Source organism: Typopeltis vanoorti, chromosome 17, assembly GCF_054136105.1.
Source record: "Typopeltis vanoorti isolate ZY-2024b chromosome 17, IOZ_Tvanoo_1.0, whole genome shotgun sequence".
Lineage (NCBI taxonomy): Eukaryota > Metazoa > Arthropoda > Arachnida > Uropygi > Thelyphonidae > Typopeltis > Typopeltis vanoorti.
This window is the reverse complement of record NC_143565.1, coordinates 47320692-47342498: the sequence shown is the minus strand read 5'-3', so window position 1 is coordinate 47342498 and position 21807 is coordinate 47320692. Positions and strand designations below refer to the sequence as shown.

The 21807-nt window shown below is 34.1% G+C and overlaps 1 protein-coding gene across 2 annotated transcripts in view; it reads right to left on the bottom strand.

The window, feature by feature from the left end:
* hrg (poly(A) polymerase hiiragi) overlaps nt 1-21807 on the bottom strand; it is a 374011-nt gene that overhangs the window by 115357 nt on the left and 236847 nt on the right. For both annotated transcript variants that reach the window (XM_090407503.1, XM_090407502.1), the window contains exon 12: nt 10083-10167. In XM_090407503.1, coding sequence (XP_090263629.1) covers nt 10083-10167 — 85 coding nt within the window. The remainder of the gene's footprint in view (nt 1-10082; nt 10168-21807) is intronic.

Sequence of the window (21807 nt, the reverse complement as noted above, 5' to 3'; positions counted from 1 at the left end):
GAAAGGGAAGTTAACTTTTGCCACGGCCAATCAGAGGTGGCTGACCCAAGACTATCACTAACTTCCAGTGAAGGGAGGGAACAGAGCAAGTGACACTATCTCATGCCCCTAACATAATATATTATTGTCTGAAATAGCATGTCTTCTGCACTCACTTTTCTTGATTTTATGAGATGAAAAACCAGCTTGCCTGTCCCAGAGATCAACTAACTTGGGAAACCAAAAAAATTCAAGTTCTTGTAGTTGAGGAACTTTGAATGGTCTTTCTTTGAGCAGCCTAGCCTTTGAATGCAAACACCATTTCTATAGCGGTAAATAGACCTTTTTTTTTTATTTATTTATTTTATTTTTTTAAATAATTACAATGATGATATCTGCTTTTCGTTTCTGGTATTAGAGAGTAAATTAAAGAGCAGAGGCCAGCAGCAAGAGGTAATGAATTCTTAGGATATATTTCTCAAATAGGAATCCATCATTCACCATGTCACATAAATTTGCTTTGGGTCCTCACACAACAAGTGGAAGAAGCAATATACACCAGTGATAAAGCCTTTGAAATGTTAACCATCAACCTTTGGCCATGTGTGTACCACCTATAGCAGGGGTGGGGAACCCTTGGCAAGTGTGTCAAACATGGCACGCCAATGACTTTTTCCCAGCACACAACCCAGGGCTCATCTTAAAAAAATAATTAAATAAATGAACACATATCTAACATCTACGCTAAGTTGTATATTTCAACTTAATAGAATACAATTTTAAAGATACCAAGAAATAATATACTTGGTTTAATTCATTATCCAAGTGTAAGCAAACAAATTTTGCCCAAATGTTGCCCCAGTCCTGAAGTATCTTTCAGGACTGGAACAACTCGTGGCAAAGGTGGTATAACTTCTCATCACTTGCATGATGAGAAGTTTATATAGAAGTTATACCACCTTTGCCACGAGTTTCCCTAGTCCTGAAAGATACTTCAGGTGCAAACTTTGTTTGCTTACACTTGGATAATGGAGTAAACAAATATAATCTCTATGGTATCTTTAATTTATAATATAACCAAGTGAAAAAATTTTCAACAGAATACAATTTGATTAAGTACAGCGATACCAAACAAACATGCAATAAAGAAACAAACACTATCAACTGTTTTAGTAATAATAAGTAATAAGAAAATGAAATAAACATCCTATTTCCAAGCCATCTATCACTGCGATATACTGACTTACAAGTTTTGTCCTGTTCAGTTGTTGCATCATTCATCAGGCAGCCAGACATGGTGTGACTCCTTTACCATCATTTTATATATTTTTTTGTGTTTTTGTAAAGAATTTATCGTTTTTTCAAAGTGTGTATATATGTGGATTTGGATTTAATTAAATCATAAGTCATTAAAATATGGATTGGAAGTATTTATTGTCAATATGTTTAATTCATTAGATATAAATGCATATTTTCTTTACATTGTCATAAGCCTAAGTTATTGTTAAAGCAATGTGAAATGTATTAATCAATATTCAGAATTATGAAGTGTTATCGGCACGTGATTAGATGGCATGCATACCCTTCTCTTTCATTGTATGTAGGTAGGCTTATATTTTGTCAATGTCCATACATCTCTGTCCACATTTTTACGCCCTATGATCCGATTTTTATTAAACTGTATGAAGAAAGCAATCATTTTTTGTATGTACCTTCTGGTTGTTGTTGGATTCTGATTATGTAGAGATTAAAGTAATTATTATTTGCTTCAGAATCCAACATGATCTTCCATCACAAAGGCTAGACTTGTAAATATTATTTAATGTAAACAACTTATTTTACAATTTAATATTCATATAACTACCATTAATTTTATCTAATATTTAATTATTTAATCAAAGATATATGTATTAATAGTGATAAGACTGTATTAAATATTATTAAGCTATTTTATTTATTACTATGTTAATATTATAAGAGTTTGTATTTGATAATTTAACTGCACATTAATTGAAATATAAATATTGTCTATTTATTCCTGTTTGTAGAAGTTTAACGTTATGCAATAGCTCAATTTTATTATATTTTGTTTTGTTGTCATAGAAACGTACATAAGTGAGCGAGCACATTTTGGAACACCACGTGAGGTTTATTGAAAAGAGTTTTAGAAAGAAATCACGTGAGCAGTTTAGGGGGAAAAACAGATATATAAGCGACGAACGCTGGAATTATTAATTAACCAGGAGCATTAGAGATTTATTAGAGAGGGATTGGCATTAGGTTGGAATCGGAGCATTCGGCATTCGAAAATCACAGTGCAATAATAGCGAGTCGGCAAGTCACTCAAGCACCTAAATAAAGTCTACTAGTCGAGAAGCGGTTAGCTTAAAAGTTTAGGAATAACAAATAAAGCTACGGAAGATAGCCAAGTGATTACGGATAGACTAGCGATTACTTGAGTTGAGATTTAATTTCAGGGCCGACCTGTCAAGGACAAACAGAATCTTGAAATAAAGCACGGAGTTACTAGAATAGTAGAGGCTGTAAAAATTGAAGTTTACCGTTAGCTGTGCTTAGAATTATAGTGCCTAAAGAATTAATTGAATGCCAGAGGAATGAACAACTGTGCTTATAAAACCTCAAGTTAAGGAATTATTGTGTGTTGCCTTATTTCATGAGTGATCAGTAGTACTTTATGCAACAACGTTTGTTTATGTGTATTGTGACCGATGATTAATTCAGTTATTGCTTAGAAGAATTATTTTAATGAGTGCCATTTACTGTTCAAAGTGTTTACAGTTATAAAAAGTGTTTACGTATAAGTAAATGAAGAAGAAAAGATTATCGGTAAGATTATTCCAACCTTAATATTTCTGTACAGAGAAGTGTGCGAGTTTCATCTTAGAATTCCCTGATACTAACAGTAACTATTGTGGAGAATTAGCCGAAGTGTAAAATTAAAAGTGATTGTTTGTGAAGAAGTGTTACTGAAAATTTTATTGTATTTGGAATTTAAGGAACTGTGAGAAGACTGTAAAGTAGAGATAGCAGAATTACCATTGTCTGAGTTTGCATGACTGTATTGCCAGGAAGGCTGAAGTGTTTCTAATAACTTAATTAGTGATTTGAAGTTAAGTGTAAAATTTGTGATTTTAAAATTAAATGTTTGTTTTTGTTAATCAAAAGTTGTATTTTGCCTGAATCTCTTTTACTCCACCATTCATAAAATATTCAAACCAAAGCGGGAGTGATAAAAAGGTTAAATATACTCAGCCAGTATTTATAATAACAACATATAAAGGAAGGGTAGTTGAGAGTTGGTTTATCTTCAATTCGTGAACTAATTCAGATATAAAGTGGCGCAGTCTTTAAATATAAATTTTCTTTATATTTGAATTAGAAATCAACTTACAACGCATCAATTAGTTAAGAACATCGTAATAGTAATCATGTCTGATCCAAAGTAAGGATTGACAAGAAGTAGGATCCAACATTGTACAACTTTGATCATTCAATTGTAATTTACGTTTTTTTCCTTTTGCCTATTCCCTTCTTGGCTTCATTTTTTTCTTCTATTCATATTTATGCTAAATATATAAATATACCATTACATATTTTTATTTGCTTCCTACTTTTTACAGATTGTACAGAATGTCACAACCACCAACAAAGCAACAGACATTCAAATGAAGAGGATATTAGAAAATTTAAATACTCGACTCAAAAATTTGGTAAGCTTAAGAAAGATAATAAAGCATTATGCATTTTGTTCCAAATCAGTTGTTTGTAGGACTTCTTCTGTAGAGAGACATTTTGAAACTGTTCATAAGAACTTAAATAATAAAAGTGAGCAAGAACAAAGAGAATTAATTTCTTGTGAACTGAGCGAGACAAAAAAAAATTTCCGAATACGTTGATGAAATTTATTTCAGGGAGGCCTGGTTCCAAATTAGATGCTGCTAGTTTTGAAGTTTCAAAAGTTATTGCCCAACATGGAAAATCAAAGTGATGGGGAGTATATTAAAGAAGCATGGCTAGAACATGCTCCTTTCCTTTTTGACAATCTTTCAGAAAAGATAAAAATTATTCAGTGCATTAAAGATTTGTCTGTGATTAGAAAAACAGTTAAGGATAGGATACTTAAGTTGGAAAGGAATACAGCAGAACAATTAACAAAAGATTTGGCTTCATGTAAGTTCTTTTCTATTTGTGTTGATGAGAGCACAGACATTACATCATCAGCTATGCTAGCAGTCTTTACTCAATTTTGTAAGGTTAACAAAGTATGCAAAGAGATGATTAATTCTGAAACACTACTTGAGCATACTACTGGTGTTGAAATGTAAAATCAGTTATGAACAAATTATCTATTTGGAAAATTGATAATTCAAAAGTAGTATCCATCAACAGATCATGCACCCAGCATGATTGGTAAGAAACCAGGATTTGTAAATCTGTTTGCGAAAAATGTTGGTCATCCACTGATAGGTTTTCACTGCATCATAAATGAGGTTTTATGTGCAAAAACTAGCATAAAGGAACTTTAAAAAGTAATGCAAACAGTAACCAAAGTTTTGTTGATTACATTTCTGCATGTGCTTTGAATAAAAGACAATTTTAGAATCTATTGAATGAGGTTAATTCTAGTAACAAGGCTTATACGTTGGTCATACATAACTGGTAATTCGTTTACGGAATTAACAACGCATATAAAGTATATTAATTAAAGGTAACGTTAATGAATAACGTCTATATTTCGGCAATGTCACGTTGCCATCTTCAGGAACATAAAAATATGGTATGTGCACGCAGGCACTAACAAAAGCAAATGAGGAAGAAAGCAAGAAACTGATATTGTTCCTAAAGTCCTAATGGTGCCTTCTGGCAGGCTAATTTGGTTGTCTTGGCAGTTGGGCTGAAGTTCTCATATATTTGGTGTAATCTTTATTGTGGAGGGGGGAAGGGGGTTGTGGTTTACTGGTTTTAGTATTTTTTGGGGGTTATAGCCATTGGCTAAGAAAGTGTTGAGGATGTGGTTTAGTTCAGTAGTTAGGCCCTAACTACTGAACTAAACCACATCCTCAACACTTTCTTAGCCAATGGCTATAACCCCCAAAAAAATCCAAAAACCAGTAAACCACAACCCCCCCCCTCCTCCACAACAAAAATTACACCAAATCTATCACCATCCCCTACATCCAGGGCACCTCTGAGAAAATAACCAATATCCTCAAAAAATATGACCTTATTTCTTGTTACAGACCATATAAAAAGTTGGCATCCCTTATCCGCTCTACCAAAGACCAACTACTTCCCCTAGACCTACCTGGTGTATACCAGGTCCCTTGCAGCTGCAAATTGTCCTACTTTGGCCAAATAGGCAGGACAGCAAATATCAGGATTTCAGAACACAAAGACTACATCCGGTTTCACCAGTACAGCCGCTCTGGGCTGGCAGACCATGCCTTAGATACCCACCATAGAATTCGTTGGAAGAAAACAAAAATAATACACCGCAGCAAGTTTAAATACGAAAGATTATTCAAGGAATCATCAGCAGTTCTAAAAAACGCTCCCAACCTCAACAAATTTGGGTGCATGAAACTACCCCAAATTTGGGAGACTTACATTATGAGAACTTCAGCCCAACTGCCAAGACAACCAAATTAGCCCACCAGAGGGCACCATTAGGACTTTAGGAACAATATTAGTTTCTTGTTTTCTTCCTCATTTGCTTTTGTTAGTGCCTGCGTGCACATACCATATCTTTATGTTCCTGAAGATGGCAACGTGACGTTGCCGAAATATAGAAGTTATTCATTAAAGTTACCTTTAATTAATATACTTTATATGCGTTGTTAATACTGTAAACGAATTACCAGTTATTGAATGAGGTGGATTCGGTGTACAAAGGATACAACGATTCGTTGTACTGGGGTTGAAATGTACAAGTCGAGGTCTTGTTCTGAAACGATTTGTTGAATGCGTGGATGAGATAAATCTCTTTTAGACTAATCAACAAATGTCTTATAAAGAAATGTATGACATCGTGTGGGTTAGTAAACTGATTTTTTTTTTTTTTTTGCAGATTTTTGCAAACATTTAAATGACTTGAACCTTAAACTACAGGGCTCTGGATGTTATGTTTGATGACATAAAGGCATTTAAAATGAAACTAGGAGTTTTTAAAAAACAGATCGTCAATATCTTCAAAAACTATTTTTAAAAGTCACTGTGTCAACTGGTGAGCAGTTCTCTCTATTTCTGTAAGATTCGTTAATTTCAGAGAATTAGAAGAGACTGCAAAATTCATTAAGTTTCCAGCCACTATAAAACTGGATGAATTAAACTTGCAGTTGTTTTCTGGATAAATATGGATGATTTTGAAAAGCACTTGATTGATTTTCAAATTAGCTCAATTTGGAGGCAGAAATTTGTTGACCTCATAGTTGACTTGGAAAATATTGAAAAGGAGCAATAAGAGACAGGAGTAACAGAGAGAAGTGTGGAAAACGAGGTACTAAGGACTGACATACTATCGAAACTTTTGTATGTTTAAAAATCCTTGCAACAGCATTACTATCCATTTTTGCATCTACATATTCTTGTGAATCATTGTTCTCAGTGATGAACTTTGTTAATAGGAGTAGCCTTGCAGATGAAACTAATAGAGCATGTATATCTCTAAAGGTTACAAAATATAAACCTGATATAAATTATCTGTCGTCATCAGTGATGCAGCAACAGAAGTCTCATTAATGCTGAATAAATAAAATGTCCACTATTTTTTCTTTCTCTAGTTTTGAGTTGATGTTTTCTGCTAAAACTGGTAAAGATTAGCTTCTATTTAATATATTATTTAGGTAAAATAACATTTTATTTTATCTGTAATTTTTATGTGTACTCGTAAGGGATTAAGAATAAAAGAATACTTTAATTTTATTTGCTCTTTTATTCTGCTTTAGTCAGTAAAATGATTCAGATTGTGCACTGTAATATATTGGAAAAGACTTTTAATTAAAAATTCTGTCACTAATTTTTACATTCATTCAATGTTACATGACTTAGAATAATCACTCTTACGATATTGTTTGATTTTTACCGCTCTAGTGTAATTTTTGATTATTTGAAAAGGTTCTCCCAATACTTAAGACACCAAATAATAATACATTCCCCAAAATTTCGGTTGGCACATGAGAAAATTTTTTATCAAAGATTTGGCACTTAAAAAGGTTGCCCACCCCTGACCTATAAGGCTGGTCTATGGAATGGCTTTATGTACCCTTGAATGGAAGGACATGCTTTTAAAGGTATTAATCATCATCGTCTTCTTCACGCATTAGATGTAGTATCTGTTGCGACTAAGACTTCATCATCTTTAATAGTATCTTTTAATCTTTTTCTAAGTCTTCCTGTTCTTCTCTTATTCTTTTGGTTTCCAACTATAGACTTGTTTTATTATTTAATGGACAAAAATAGAATGTATATGATTTGAATAAGGTTTATTTAGAAAAAAATTATGCTATTTTGAGAATGAAAGTTAAATTAGAGATTCATATTATATTTCTATGACTTCTGAACTATTTGTCATTAACTAAAGAAGAGAATTCAAAATCTAGTTTTTGACAACCTATATTTGGCTACCAAAACAAAGTTATTCTTCACTACTTTTCCAATCAACAATTTTTTTTTCCTAAGCATGCTTCATAAATCTTTATTGGAATATTAAAAACTCCATTACATACTTCTTGGAGTTATATTTTCATATTTATAAACTGGTACAATTAGAACACTACTCCACTTGCCTGGATTCAACTTTCGAACTAAATCTTCTGAATTATGCAGTGTAGCCATTATAAAACTTTTGAGCCAATGTATTTCAGATTATTAATGGCATCTTCTACATCCAGTTAAGTGCATACTTTCTAGATATTTTCTATAATTGCAGTATTCCTATCCACATTATCAATTTTCTGATGACAGTACTACATGATTACTAATCTCCTATCATCAACAGATCAATACTGTTCATATTTAAAATTTTGGTCTTCTAGGACACTTCTGGTTAAATCAATTCACCTAGATCTTGGTCTTCCTCTAGGTCTTTTTCTAGCCATCTTGGCATAAAACACTTGTTTTGCTAACCTTGACTCTCCCATTCTGTTTCAAGTGATCATATCACCTTAGATTAGCTCTGCTGGCACATTCTTGAATGCTAATAATGTCACGTTCCTTTCTAATATCTTCATTTTTAATATGATACTGCATTGATGTCATCGGTTCACTTCCCTAATTTTTCTTGGAATCCTCATATCTGTGGTCTCTAATCTTTGATCACATGCTTTATTTCAAACCAAGCTCTTAGATCCATAACTTAAAACTGGTTTAAACACTGTTTTGTATACTGCTAGTTTGGTGTGTTGGCTAATTTCTTTCTTATTCCATATAAATTTATTCAACTAGTTACCCACTATACCAGCTTTGCTTATTCCATTGTCTATTTTCATGTTTAATTTGCCAGCTTCAATAAAAATTGTGCCTAAATAACTGAATTATTTTACTTGTTCTATAAGTTCTCTATTGGGAATGAATGACAGATGAAGCTTTCTATGTTCCTGCCAACTGTTACTTCTCAACTGTACCTTCTCAACAACAACTGTAACAAAATTTGTTACAGTTGTTGTTGAGAAGGTACTTAACATACATAAAAAATGGGGAAAAATTAAAACGTTTTCCGACAATAGCTAACATCTATAGTTAATTGATTGGAACGATAGTCTAATCATGAATATCATTAGGTATGTTATGCAAGTCTCTGCATTGTTGTGTAAACTTTGTATATGATTGCTGGAATAAAGACAGGCTTTAATTTTACACATGTTAGTGACTTCCAGATGTTGTGAAGAATCATCATTCCTTGATTTCTATTTAGTGTACCTTTTGGGCAAATTACCTAGGAAGACTCACTGAACAACCTGTCGACGTAATTATCTTCTAAGTATGGCATGGAGGATGCTTGCCAATTTACAGTGTGATGTTCTTTGAGGATGTGTGCTGCAAGTCTGCTTTTTTCCCTCCCGTTTGTTTTCAACATCGCCCGTATGTTCTTTGTTGTGGATTTCGAAACTTCTTCCAGTCTAACCTTATATCTTACCAGAAGAGCATAGAATCTTGTATACACCCAGATGTTTATAAAATGGAACTTTGTCTTTAGGGGAGTGTAGAAAGCTTCATCAGGTGTTGATTGGTTTGAAGGCTGCTCTCATGTTGACTACCTTTAATATTTTGGTTAATTTTCTTGATGTATTGCCAATGCATAGAATAGATACTGTGCCTTGGTAATTAATTTATGTTATCAAGGAATGGTTTGTCTAGAAAATAAAAGTTTCTTTAGTACCTTTTTTGAAGTCCTTGTTTTCATTTGATGTCATCATTTTTAGTATGTTTAAAGCTCTCTTTGTAAAGGTTCATTATGCACAATTTTTGTTGAGGGTGATGAAATGAGTTTGCTTGTAGGTACCTGCCTGTGTGGGTACTTTCTTGTAAACTTCTAATGATAATCTTCCAGCAATGTTTTTGTTGACATACTTAGAAGAGATATCTAGGAATGATAGATTTATTTGTCAATTTTTTCCCATTAACTGCTCAGCTTTCTGCTAGAGAAATCAGTTGCAATTTTTTATCAATCTACTTCATGAGCATTCATTAATGCCTATTCTGCCACTGCTGTTTGTTCTTTGTGTTCAACAGTGTATAAGACAGTTACAACTAAAGCTGCTTTTCCAGAAAAACTTTGCAATAAGTAGTGAATTTCAATATCACTCACATTTTCAAGTTTCAAAAATTTGAGTACTTGTGTCCCTTGTGTAAGTGATGACATGAGAAATACAAATTTCGTGCATGCCTGTGAATACTAAACCATAGATGGATGAATATACAAGGCCAGTCACATTCGAAACACAGTGTACATACAGGTGTTACTTTTGGAACAACCATCATATTCTTAAAGTTATTATGCCCAGCTGTTGAAATCACTTTTTCCCTGCCTCAGCAGCAAAAGTTTAATGAAAAATTTTTAACATATAAAATATAAGTATACATACTTATACTTTCCAAAAAAATTTGGAGGCTCAAATAACTTATTCCAGTCCGCCTTTCCCATCATGATGTCATCAGTGATGGCTAAACCTAAACACAAAATAAGGATATCATTATATGAAAATTTAAAAAATTAAGACATGAATTAAAAAAGTAAATGTGTAAGTATTGTAGGTTGAAATCAAATATGCATATGAAGTTAGTATTTTATTGTTTTCATTATCATTCCTGTACTTCTGCGAACTAAATATATGTTTGTTGTATATTTCACAGTATAAAGTTACATGATGTGTTTTAGTTTTGTGAATCCCAATCCACAGAAACAACATCATCAAATTCCTGATATGTACCCTCAAGGGGGTGTACAGAATATGCTAGTACTACATGAAAAACATACATCAATACTAACTTCGTATCTGCAATTTTCCTCCAAATTAATGTGTTATCTGTCAATACTCCAACATTATCAGATCTTATATTTCTGTCTTCTAAGGCACTTCTTAGTGTATCAATCCACCTATTGTTAAATCTTGAATGAAAGGTTTAATTTATTGTAAAAAATATTTCATTCAGATTTAACAGGTAACAAAATTTCTGGAGAAATACTTCTATATGGGTATAGGTGAAATTTAATGAAAAAACGAAATAGTCTGTTAATTGTAAATTCTCCTATGTTATATGTCCTTGTAAAACCGACAAGAGTTGAAATTTAGTGAAAAATATGTTAGAATGAGAAAGTTAGATCGACATATACAATGAGATAATCGGCTTATAAACATAACCTGAGGCAGTCACATACTCGAAGACTACATTGCATGTGGGAAGTCCCCGTGGAAAACTCAGAGGAGAGAACGGTACTGAGTGCAAGAGATTTAGGTGCCAGGCGGAAAAGGAGACATAGTAGGGAGAACAGCTCAGGAAGGATATATAGAGCTTGGCGATGCAAACTCGAGACTTTTTGCTTTTTTCTCCCTTGGATTCCTGTTCCAGTCGTTCCCGGAGGAGGAGGAGTACATGAGTGCGGTCGAGAAGAACGATGTTCAGTGGCAGCTATGCGGCCAGATAGTGATCCAGTGCAAGCATAATCATCGGTACGGCAGAAAAGTCAGTGCAGACCGAAACAACATGTGGAATCACATGGACCAATCCCGGCAGAGCAGCTACACCCACATCGGAGAAGGCGATTCATGATCGTATTTGCCAGTTTGTTCTGAAGACAGCAAACCGTAGGAGAAGGTAACAAGCTGTGTGAATTTAATGAAAGATCGAGAGAGAGAGGACCAGAGAGATCCAGTTACTCAGTAATGTAGGAACTTTAATTCCTTTGTATACTAAAAAGAGTTAGAAAGCAATAATGTGCAGATATGCTGAGTGATTGGACTTACATGAATTGAAACAGGACTTTAGAATCTAACCAAACCTGTAAATTGTGTCATGTCTGAGAATGAGATATTGTATAGTGTAAAGTTAATGTATGTCAAAGCCAAGTATATCTTGAAATTAAATAAGATAAATGCTTGTATAGGATTGTCAAATGTTGTAGGAAGGAGTCAGTTAATTTAAATTAGTTGTAGATATTGTCTAATGTTGAGAAAGATTAGGAATATTAAGGTTGTCTATTTAACCCATTTAACTTGTAGGAGAGGGATTTAGCTTAATTAAGTAACCTTTAGTACTTGTATATTGTATTAGTGTGATGAATAAGCCTTTTTCTTTACCTAACAAAATTGCCTGATCTGAAATCGCAATGCACCACACATTAAAAAAGAACCTGAACGAATCAATAGTCGGGGATAGCTACAACTCCAGTAAGGGAAAATTTATACATATAAAATTTTGTAATTGGAAATATTAATTGCTTGATTGTCGATGAGTGTGTTATTCTGAGAATTAACTCCCTGGCAAAGAAGCTTCTCTTGTCTAAGAATTTGGATGGTGCAGCTTCAACAAATAATTTTTTCCAAATTCTGATACAAAGTTAATTCCAGAATTGTAACAAAGAAATTTGGCAATGGCCTGAGGCAATTTCTTTGTCTACCGAGTTTTGCAGACACGAACAATTATAGTAGTGGCCACAAAGTATTTATAAGTAAATTGGAATTGACAGAGATAGCAAGGTAGAAACAAGCTCGAGAAAACACATTAAGTATTAAATATAATCACTTAAGTACAATAAGTAAGGTTTGGTTATCTAACAATTTTACAAATATGATATATATAAAAAAATATATATATATTCAATGCTATATCTTGGTTTCGTCTGGGTCTTTTTCCTACCAAGCTGGCAGAGAACACTTGTTTTGCTAATTTATCCTCTTCCATTCTGTTTAAGTGACCAAACCACCTGAGATTAGCTCTGCTAACACATTCCTGGATGCTAACAATGTCAAGTTCTTTCTTAATAACCTCATTTTCAATATGATATTACTCATTGATCCCATCTGTTTACGTCTCTAATCTTTCTAAGGATTCTCATATCTGCTGTCTCTGGTCGCATGTTTTATTTATAACCCAGCTTATAGATCCATAAGTTAAAATGGACGTCAACACTGTCTTGTATACAGATAATTTAGTGTTTTAAGCAATTTCTCTCTTATTCCATACAAAATTATTCAGTTGACTTCCTACCGTACCAGGTTGTTGATTCTGTTGTCTATTTCCATATTTATTTTACCATCTGCACTAAAAATCATGCTGAAGTAGCTGAAATGTTTTACTTGTTCTATTGGTTCTCAATTCACAATGCAGTTGATATTTTCACTGCTTCTACCTATTTTCATTGTCTCTGTCTTGTTATTGGTGACATTCATACCATAACTATTACAAGAGCTATTCAATTTAGTCACAGAATGTTGCAGACTTGCATACCAGATTTATTTAGAAGTATAACATCACCTGCAAAAGTAAAGAGCTGAGATTAACATCTCCAATTTAAATCAGGTTTAATACCACTTTCCTTCATAATGTGATCTATATAGATAATGAATAACAGATGGAATAATGTACATTATTCTCTGACACTAGATTGAACATTAAACAATCTTCCTGTACTTCCTTTAATTCTAAATGCTAACTTACAACTCAAATAAAAACTAAGTACTGCTTGATTGATATAATGCCCCATTGGTGCAATACAACTGTAGCGTTTTGAATAGCTTTTCTCTTGGCACCTTGTCATATGCTTCTACAGATCTACAACGTTTAAATACAATTCTTTGTTATATTCCTGCAATTTCTCAACTATTTGTCATAAAGTGAAAATCTGATCCTGACAGCTTCTATTTGGCATGAATCCAGCTAGTTCTTCGCCAAGTTTCCCTTCTACAATCCTTCTCACCATTTCTCAAGTATACTTGCATAAATCTTACCAGAAACACCCAGTAGAGGAATACCTCTGTAATTCTTTCAGTTTTATATCTCTTTTATATATGGGTACTATGAGGGTTCTACTCCATTGATCTGGAATTCATTGCTTTGTCCAGGCCTTCTGAACTATGCAGTGCAGCTACTGTAAGACTTTCATATCTCCATACTTCAGCATTTCTGGTTGAATATCATCTATTCCTGCTCTCCCTTTCCACATTTCAGACTTTTGATGGCTTTTTTCTACATCAAGTATGGATATGTATTCCTAGAGTATGAGGGTATTTTACCACTGTGCTGTTACTGATTGCAATTTTTCAAAATAATTACTACATACATCAAGGATATCTTTTTCTTCAGTTTTCATGTCACCTTTATCATCTCTAATTCCATTTACAGCACTCTATCCTCCATTTCTGAGCTTTTTTAACAGCCTTCTTGATTACTTAAGTATAAAGAGCTAATAAGCTTCATTTCGGCAATGAAAACATTACTTAAATTAAGGGAATATTAATTTAAGCATTTTTATTTGTCATAAAGTGAAAATCTGATCCTGACAGCTTCTATTTGGCATGAATCCAGCTAGTTCTTTGCCAAGTTTCCCTTCTACAATCCTTCTCAACCATTTCTCAAATTTCTGAGTAGCTAGACCTAATACCAAAGTGTATAGCAAAAAGAACTTATGTACTCTGCGAACGAGTTTTCCAAACAGGTGCAACCATTAAGTTACTTAAGTATAAAGAGCTAATAAGCTTCATTTCGGCAATGAAAACATTACTTAAATTAAGGGGATATTAAATCCCGCATAGTTTTAAAACCGAATAAGAAACTCAAGATTGGAATCAGAGAGTTTCTTGCCGATTATAGTAAACTATAAAGTATCGGCGACACTAGCTATAATCAGCAAGAAACTCTCTGATTCCGATCTTGAATTTCTTATTCGGTTTTAAAACTATGCGGGATTTAATATCCCCTTAATTTAAGTAATGTTTTCATTGCCGAAATGAAGCTTATTAGCTCTTTATACTTAAGTAACTTAATGGTTGCACCTGTTTGGAAAACTCGTTCGCAGAGTACATAAGTTCTTTTCGCTATACACTTTGGTATTAGGTCTAGCTACTCACTGATGAAGCCTCAAAAAAGGCTGAAACCGGTATGGGTAGTGACCTCCCTCCATAATGTAATAACAGCATACATTTCCTAGGAAATGTGTTTTTACATTATGGAAAATACCTAAGAATAGCGATCTGAACTTCCTCCACCTTTGCAATGAGTTGCCCAGTATTGTACTACGTACTAGGATCACTTGCATTGGCTAACGCTAGTGTCGCCGATACTTTATAGTTTACTATAATCGGCAAGAAACTCTCTGATTCCGATCTTGAGTTTCTTATTTGGATTTAAAATATGCGGGATTTAATATCCCCTTAATATAAGCCTTCTTGATATTTATTTTCTATATTCTTATCAAAGTCTTCAATGCCTTTTGTTTAGCTTTCTTACATTTGTTTCTGTATTCTCTAAGAGCACAAGCTGACTTATTTGCCAGGAACTTTTGATAGAGGCAGTGAAAGAAAGAAACAAAAGCATTCTTCTTTTCAGCCCATTCTTGTTCGTTCAGTATCCAGGTAGATACCTAACAGGATGCACCACAGGGTCTCCTCCCAGTTATACAGCTTTGACCCTTAAGCATTCACAGAAACTTATAAATTTTATTCTCCTAACTTTAGACTGTCAGTGTTTTCTTAAGGATTTGCCACTTAATTTCCAAGGTTTGGTTCCCATTCTCAAACTCTTTCATTTTTTCTTCAATAATGTTTGTGTATTTTAGTCTACAGTTCACAGTGTCTAGCTTTCTTACATTTGTCTCTGTATTCTCTAAGAGCACAAGCCGACTTATTTGCCAGCAACTTTTGATATCCTTTCTTCTTTTCCTTCACTGCCTCTTTCTGATTTTTCTAACTTTGCAGACAACCTCACCACATGCCTTTCAGGCTGAATCAATCAGTGTTTTCTTCAAGGTTAGCCACTGAATCTCCAAGGTTTGGTTGCAGTTCTCAAACTCTTTCATTTATTTTTCAATAATCTTTATGTAATTTAGTCTACAGTTCACATCCGAGAGCTGCTCAACTTTTATTCGCTTTAAAACTCTATTACACTTTCTTATTTTCAATATGCAATTGAATTTCATCCTGCTTAAGACTAAATGGGTGATCACTTCCAATTTCAAATCCTCTATACACCCTAGTGTCCTGCACCAATGAGAAAACATCACTATCAACAATAATATAGTCAATGAGACTTTTCTTATTCCTTGCCACTTCTTTCCATGTGAATTTGTGCACATTTTTATGTTGGAAAATTGTGTTAGTAATAACCAGTCCATGTCATGAGCAGAAATCCAACAGGTATTTGCCATTATTATAAGCTTTGCTCTTTTCTCCAAATTTTCCCAATATATTTTTGTATGTCTGATAATCTCCTACTCTGCTATTTAGATCCCCAACAAGCACCAACTTTTCCTTTTTTATTGTGTCAACTGCTTTCTCTATTGGCTCAAAATATCCCTCCACTTCTACCTTATTAGAACCTTCTGTGGGACCATAGGCACAAATAAGTCTCATTGTCCAGTTCCCCATTTTCTGATATTTGCCCCAATCACTCTACTTGATATTGCTTTCCATTCAAGAATATTAGCCTCATATATGTTGAATACTATGGCTACACCTTTTACTTGATTGTCATTGCCTGAATATAAGATTTTGTATTTATTGTTCAGAAAGATCTCACCAGCTTTTGACTATTTTGTTTCAATCACCACTATTATGTGAATCTGGTACTTATCCAATTCCTCAGCTAGTTCCATTTCTTTGCCATTCAGGCTTATGTTGATTCGGGGTGTCTCTCACCATTTATTCCAGTAGATGACTTCTCAATGTTTGTCCAGGTTCCCTGCAGAAAACAACAGGAGGCCAACTAGGCAATGCCCCAGCAGGCATGAAATTCTGTCATGTTGAAGCATCATTTTGAATTGTGGTTTAAACCAATAAGAATACAACTTGGTCTGCGAAATCCCAATTTGCCAGCCCATCCTTGTTCGTTCAGTATCTGGGTAGATACCTAACAGGATGCACCACAGGGTCTCCTCCCAGTTATACAGCTTTGACTCTTAAGCATCCACAGAAACTCATAAATTTTATTGTCCCAACTAGAGATTGATGCTATGGTTCTACATGTAATATGGCCACTAGAGACCTAAGCCCCTACAATAATATGTTCTATCCAACTTGGACCTGGGTTTTCGAGAAATCATTCCCTAGTAAATCCTCAATGCTGCCTGAAAGGCATATCTTGAAATCACCCCAAGAGAGTCCAAAGCTTAATAAGCACATATAACTGCTGACATCATATGCCTTTAAAGGATATGGATGCAGAGGAAAATTTTGGTACAATGTGTCATTCTTCCCAAAGTAGCTACACAAAGTCATGTTTTTCAGCATAGTATGAATGATGGAGAGTAGTGAGTGGTAGCCTAACACCCATAATTTGTATGTTGATAATAACTCATCTCCTCTTTTTACAAGGTCAGACTTCCTCCATCCAATATTAGTCCTAAAGTGGAGATCTACCGCTTTTATTCAATCTCTGTTCTTCAACTTATTTGTACGAGTTCCAGTTGATAGAGCATTGATTCTTGTCCTAACGTAATCTATACATTCAAATTCAAGGACAGGTAGTGAGTCCTGTCCTTGATTCTCTGCGGTTGAGAAGGAACATGTTTAGACTCTTGTAATGCAATGCTGTTGACTGAATACGAGGGTTGTTTTAAAAGTTTGATAAAAAAAAAAAAGTTAAACACATTTTTTTTTTTTTTTTTTTTTGGAAAAAAAAATCACCTTTATTTCTCAACATAGTCTCCATTGAGGTCTACCCATTTGGTAAAGCAAATTTCCAAATTTTTTCATCCCATCTAAGAATTAGGATTTGTCAAATTGTGCAAAATAGTCATCATTGACAGCCTTGATGAAATCCTCATTCAAAGAAAATTTTTTCCCACCGAGCCAAATTTTTAAGTCTGGGAACAAGAAGAAGTCACTCAGGACCAAGTCCAGAGAATACAGTGGATGTGGAACCAATCTGAACCTCAACTGGTGCAATTTTGCCATTGTGACAGTCAACATGTGGGATGGTGCATTGTCTTGATGAAAGAGCCCTTTTTGTGTGCCAATCTTGGCTATTTTTTTCTTCAGTTCTTCTTTAAAACAGTCAAACAATGACACATAATAGACTCCTGTTATTGTCTTACCCTTTTCAATATGGTCTATCATGATTACTGTAGCCATTACCTTCCCAGCTGACAAAACGGTCTTTGCTTTTTTCGGTGCTCTTTCACCGGACATTTTCCACTGTTTTGACTGCTGCTTGGACTCAGGTGTGTAGTGGTGGATCCAAGTTTCATCTACAGTCACAAGTTGATGCAAAAAATACTCCGAATTGCAATTAAACATTGCCAAACACTGTATTGAAATGTCTTTTCCTCATGCATTTTTGATCGACAGTCAACAATCACGGCACCTATCACGCACACAGCTTTTTCATGTGCAATTTTTCGTTCAGGATATTATACACCCACTCAGTTGAGATGCCTATAATCCAGGTAATGCACTTTCACTTGGTGGTCTTCCACAACGATACCATGAATTGTGTCAATCATTTCCTTCTTAGTGACTATAGTCGGGCACCCGGAGCATGCTTCATCTTCGATGGACTTACGACCACATTTAAACTCATTTATCCAAAAATAAATAGTCTTTAATGCTGGTGCAGAGTCCCCATGAACTGCATCTAACTCGGCTTTGATCGTACGGCTATCTACTTCTTCAAATAAAAGTGTTTTATCACTGCATGAAACTCGTTTTTCTCCATTTTTATGAAAATGCGAACACAGTCATTTTAAATGTTTGCCAAATGAGAACCATGCGTTGCACGTGGCTAAAATTTTGCCAGAGGTAATGAAAAAGTGAATACGTGCCAACACTGGTATGAATGAACGAATTGTGTTGCGCCTATTGGAAATTTACCAAACTTTTCAAATAACCCTTGTAGTACAACATTAAAATTAAAACCCATCTCAATCAGTGTCCTTCCATCAAGCACCCATCCAAAGGTATGTCAATAATCATGCTTAATACATGAAATCCTAGGCAGCAGGATATCACTAATTCTGAAGTGGAGAGAAAGAATTTCTGTAATTTGAATAGACATAATCCAAGCACAAGCCCCTGCAATAAGAAAATCTCAAGAGACCTCCATGTTTTACAATGGCATGGGAAAATGTTAATGGCACATCATCAGGAAGACATAAGGATGAACTGCTGAGTAAACAGCTACATCCATCCTGGATACTGAGAGAGAAACTCTACCTAGGACTAGTCTACAGTGATTTAGAAAGGAAGGAAGTAATTCAGAATGAAGAGCCTCTGTTGAGCTTTAGGTAGAAAAAAAAAAAAAAAATACTTCTTAGCCATATGTGTCATGGGGAACAAGAGGATAGGTAAGGAATGTATTCCATTTTTCTAAGTTTTTTCAACAGCAACAAGAACAGTTTACTATCTTTAATGTTTATCTTCTATATATATTCTTACCAAAGTTTTCATATGACTTTTCTTTAGCTTTCTCTACATTCTTTCTACAGCAGAACAATCACATAACACTTTAGAGCACATCTCAATATACTGCTGTAAGCATCTAGTAGTGAGCAAGTCTTTTGTGAAGGGGAAACAAGGAGGAAAATTTATTAACTCGAGATAGAAATTCATTAGATGTGGAAATGTGGAAAAAAGGGTACAAACTACGATAAATTGTGGAAGAGAAACTTGAAAACAACAATATGATTTTAGGCCAAATAGGGATTGTCTGAAACAGATTTTTTTATTTTTTTCCTTTAAGACAAACAGTTGAGAAATCATGAGAATATAACAAGGACCAGTGAAGTTTCATATTTCTGGAAAGGGCATATAAGGTGCCAAATGAAAAAACTGAAATGCTTTAGTTATATGGTGTCAATGGGACATTATACAAAGTAATATATAAGCCATTACTTCAGTTTTAAGCCAGAAGTGAGAGCAGAAGTTGGTACAGAAAAATGATAATTAATGTAAATTCAGTTGTAACAAAAAAGGGGATAATAGTGTAAACTTAATCACGTAGTGCTGTCATAGTAGCCTGAACATCTCTTAAGGGTACACTGATGATTTAAAAAGGATGCACAATAAATCCACTGTTTATAACAAATCATCTGTATATAACACATTATGACAGAAAGAAGTAAAATTATGGCTGATATCAAAATTGGAGAGAGTAAATTCAGCTTTTTATACAAATGATATTATACTCTTACATAAATTCAGCATGAGTCTTTGGGACTATCATACTGAAAATAACTGCTGTAATAAATGTGGCATGCAATTCAGCATTATATATATATATATATATATATATATATATATATATATATATATATATAGCAATTTGTAGTATTAACATGTTTCATCGGATTGTCCGACATCTTCAGGCGTGGAAACATAGAAAGCAAGTAAACACTATAAGAAACATCGTATCATTATAAAATCAGTTAGTTTTGAACTGTAGCTACAGTCCGTGTTGAAGTTCTATTGTTAAGTAGCTGCGTGCGTCTGATTTCACGCGTGTGCCAATATCAGGCAGCAGAGCTGAAAGAGTCCGGTAGATTATAGCTGAGGTTATTATTTATGTGATGAGGGTCCATAACAATTTCCTTAGACTCGACTATGCGTCACTCCACCTCGTCAAGGCATATATGAAGGTTTGAGGTTGTTGTCCAGTTTATCTCATGTTGACAGCCTTCATCATTTGTGTTTACTGAAAACAGTACATGGCTTGACAGGGCACTTGCTCTAGTTCTTTTGTAGGCAATGTCTCTCTGATGCTCTTCTAGATGTAGGAGGATGGATTTTTCAGTTTGGCCATAGTATTGCTTCCCACAGTCACACGTGATTTTGTACACTCCTGGGAATTGTAGATGGTTGTGAGCTTGTTTGTATTTGCTTAAAATCGATCTTAGGTTAGGAAGAGTAGAGAAACAGGTTTTTATGTTGAACTTTCTTAAAATTCTTCTTAGTTTCGTGGAGCGCGAGCTGATATATGGTAAGCAGATATAACCTCGGTAATATCTAGTTATATATCGGTTATTCTAGTCTCGGTTATAGTCAGTATATATATAAATATGAATATATATATATATATATATATATATATAAGAAAATTAGATGAAACATAGAAAAAAATCAACTATTCTCAAAGGAGATTTTGCTACACAAAAATCTTTCCTATTTAGTTACAATTTTTAGAGAAGACAGCAAATTATATTTCGGGATAGATAATATAATAAGCAAAGATGGTATGGCATGGAGCTAGTTGAAAAAAATGTATATGGAATAAGAGAAATTAGCCAAAAATTCTGGATCCGATATCCTGGTTAAAAATAAAAGTAATGATGAAAGACTAGAGACCACAGATATGAGAATTTTTAGAAAAATTTGAAGTGTGAATAGATACATTGATGACAGATTCATATTAAAAAGAAACATTTTAAGAAAGAGATATAAGTATTATGATTGCACAAGGTGATATGGTCAGATTGCAGTTGCACAAGAGTTTGAAGTTTAAACAAAAAAAGTGGTTTGCAAAAGCTTTCAGGTTAACCTTTTCAGGATATTATAGACAATATTAAAAAGCCATCATTACATCACTGCAAATAACAGGATTAATTCGGAAGAGTGTGGATTGTATGCTAGTAATAAACTTATGTAGTACTAATCACAGAATCCAAAATACTACATATACCAACCTTGTTACATTCTCGTGCACTAAACTTCTTGTTGATAATGAATGATTAAATGCAGAATTCTGATAGGAATAAGCTAGATTAATTACCACCACCAACTGAAATAAGAAAGCTGTATAAGTGAGAGGAGACCTCCACATAGTTTTTAAAGGAATGCAGAGAACCGACAGGGCTTCTGAACTAATGTCCAATACTCACCTTCTCGTGGTGCACCTGTTGGGTATCTACCTGGATACTGAACGAACGAGGTTTTTGATTTAGCGAACCAAATTGTATCCTTATTGGCTTAAACCAAAATATAAAATGATGGTACAACATTACAAAATTTCATGTCGGCTAGACGTTGCCCAGTTAAACAAGGCTCCTCCGTTGTTTACGACAGGGAACCAGGGCAAACAGCAAAGAGTCAGCTACTGCAACAAATCTGAAAACAACAAATGAACATCACCAGACTTAAAGATTGGTACTATCAACACATCCTG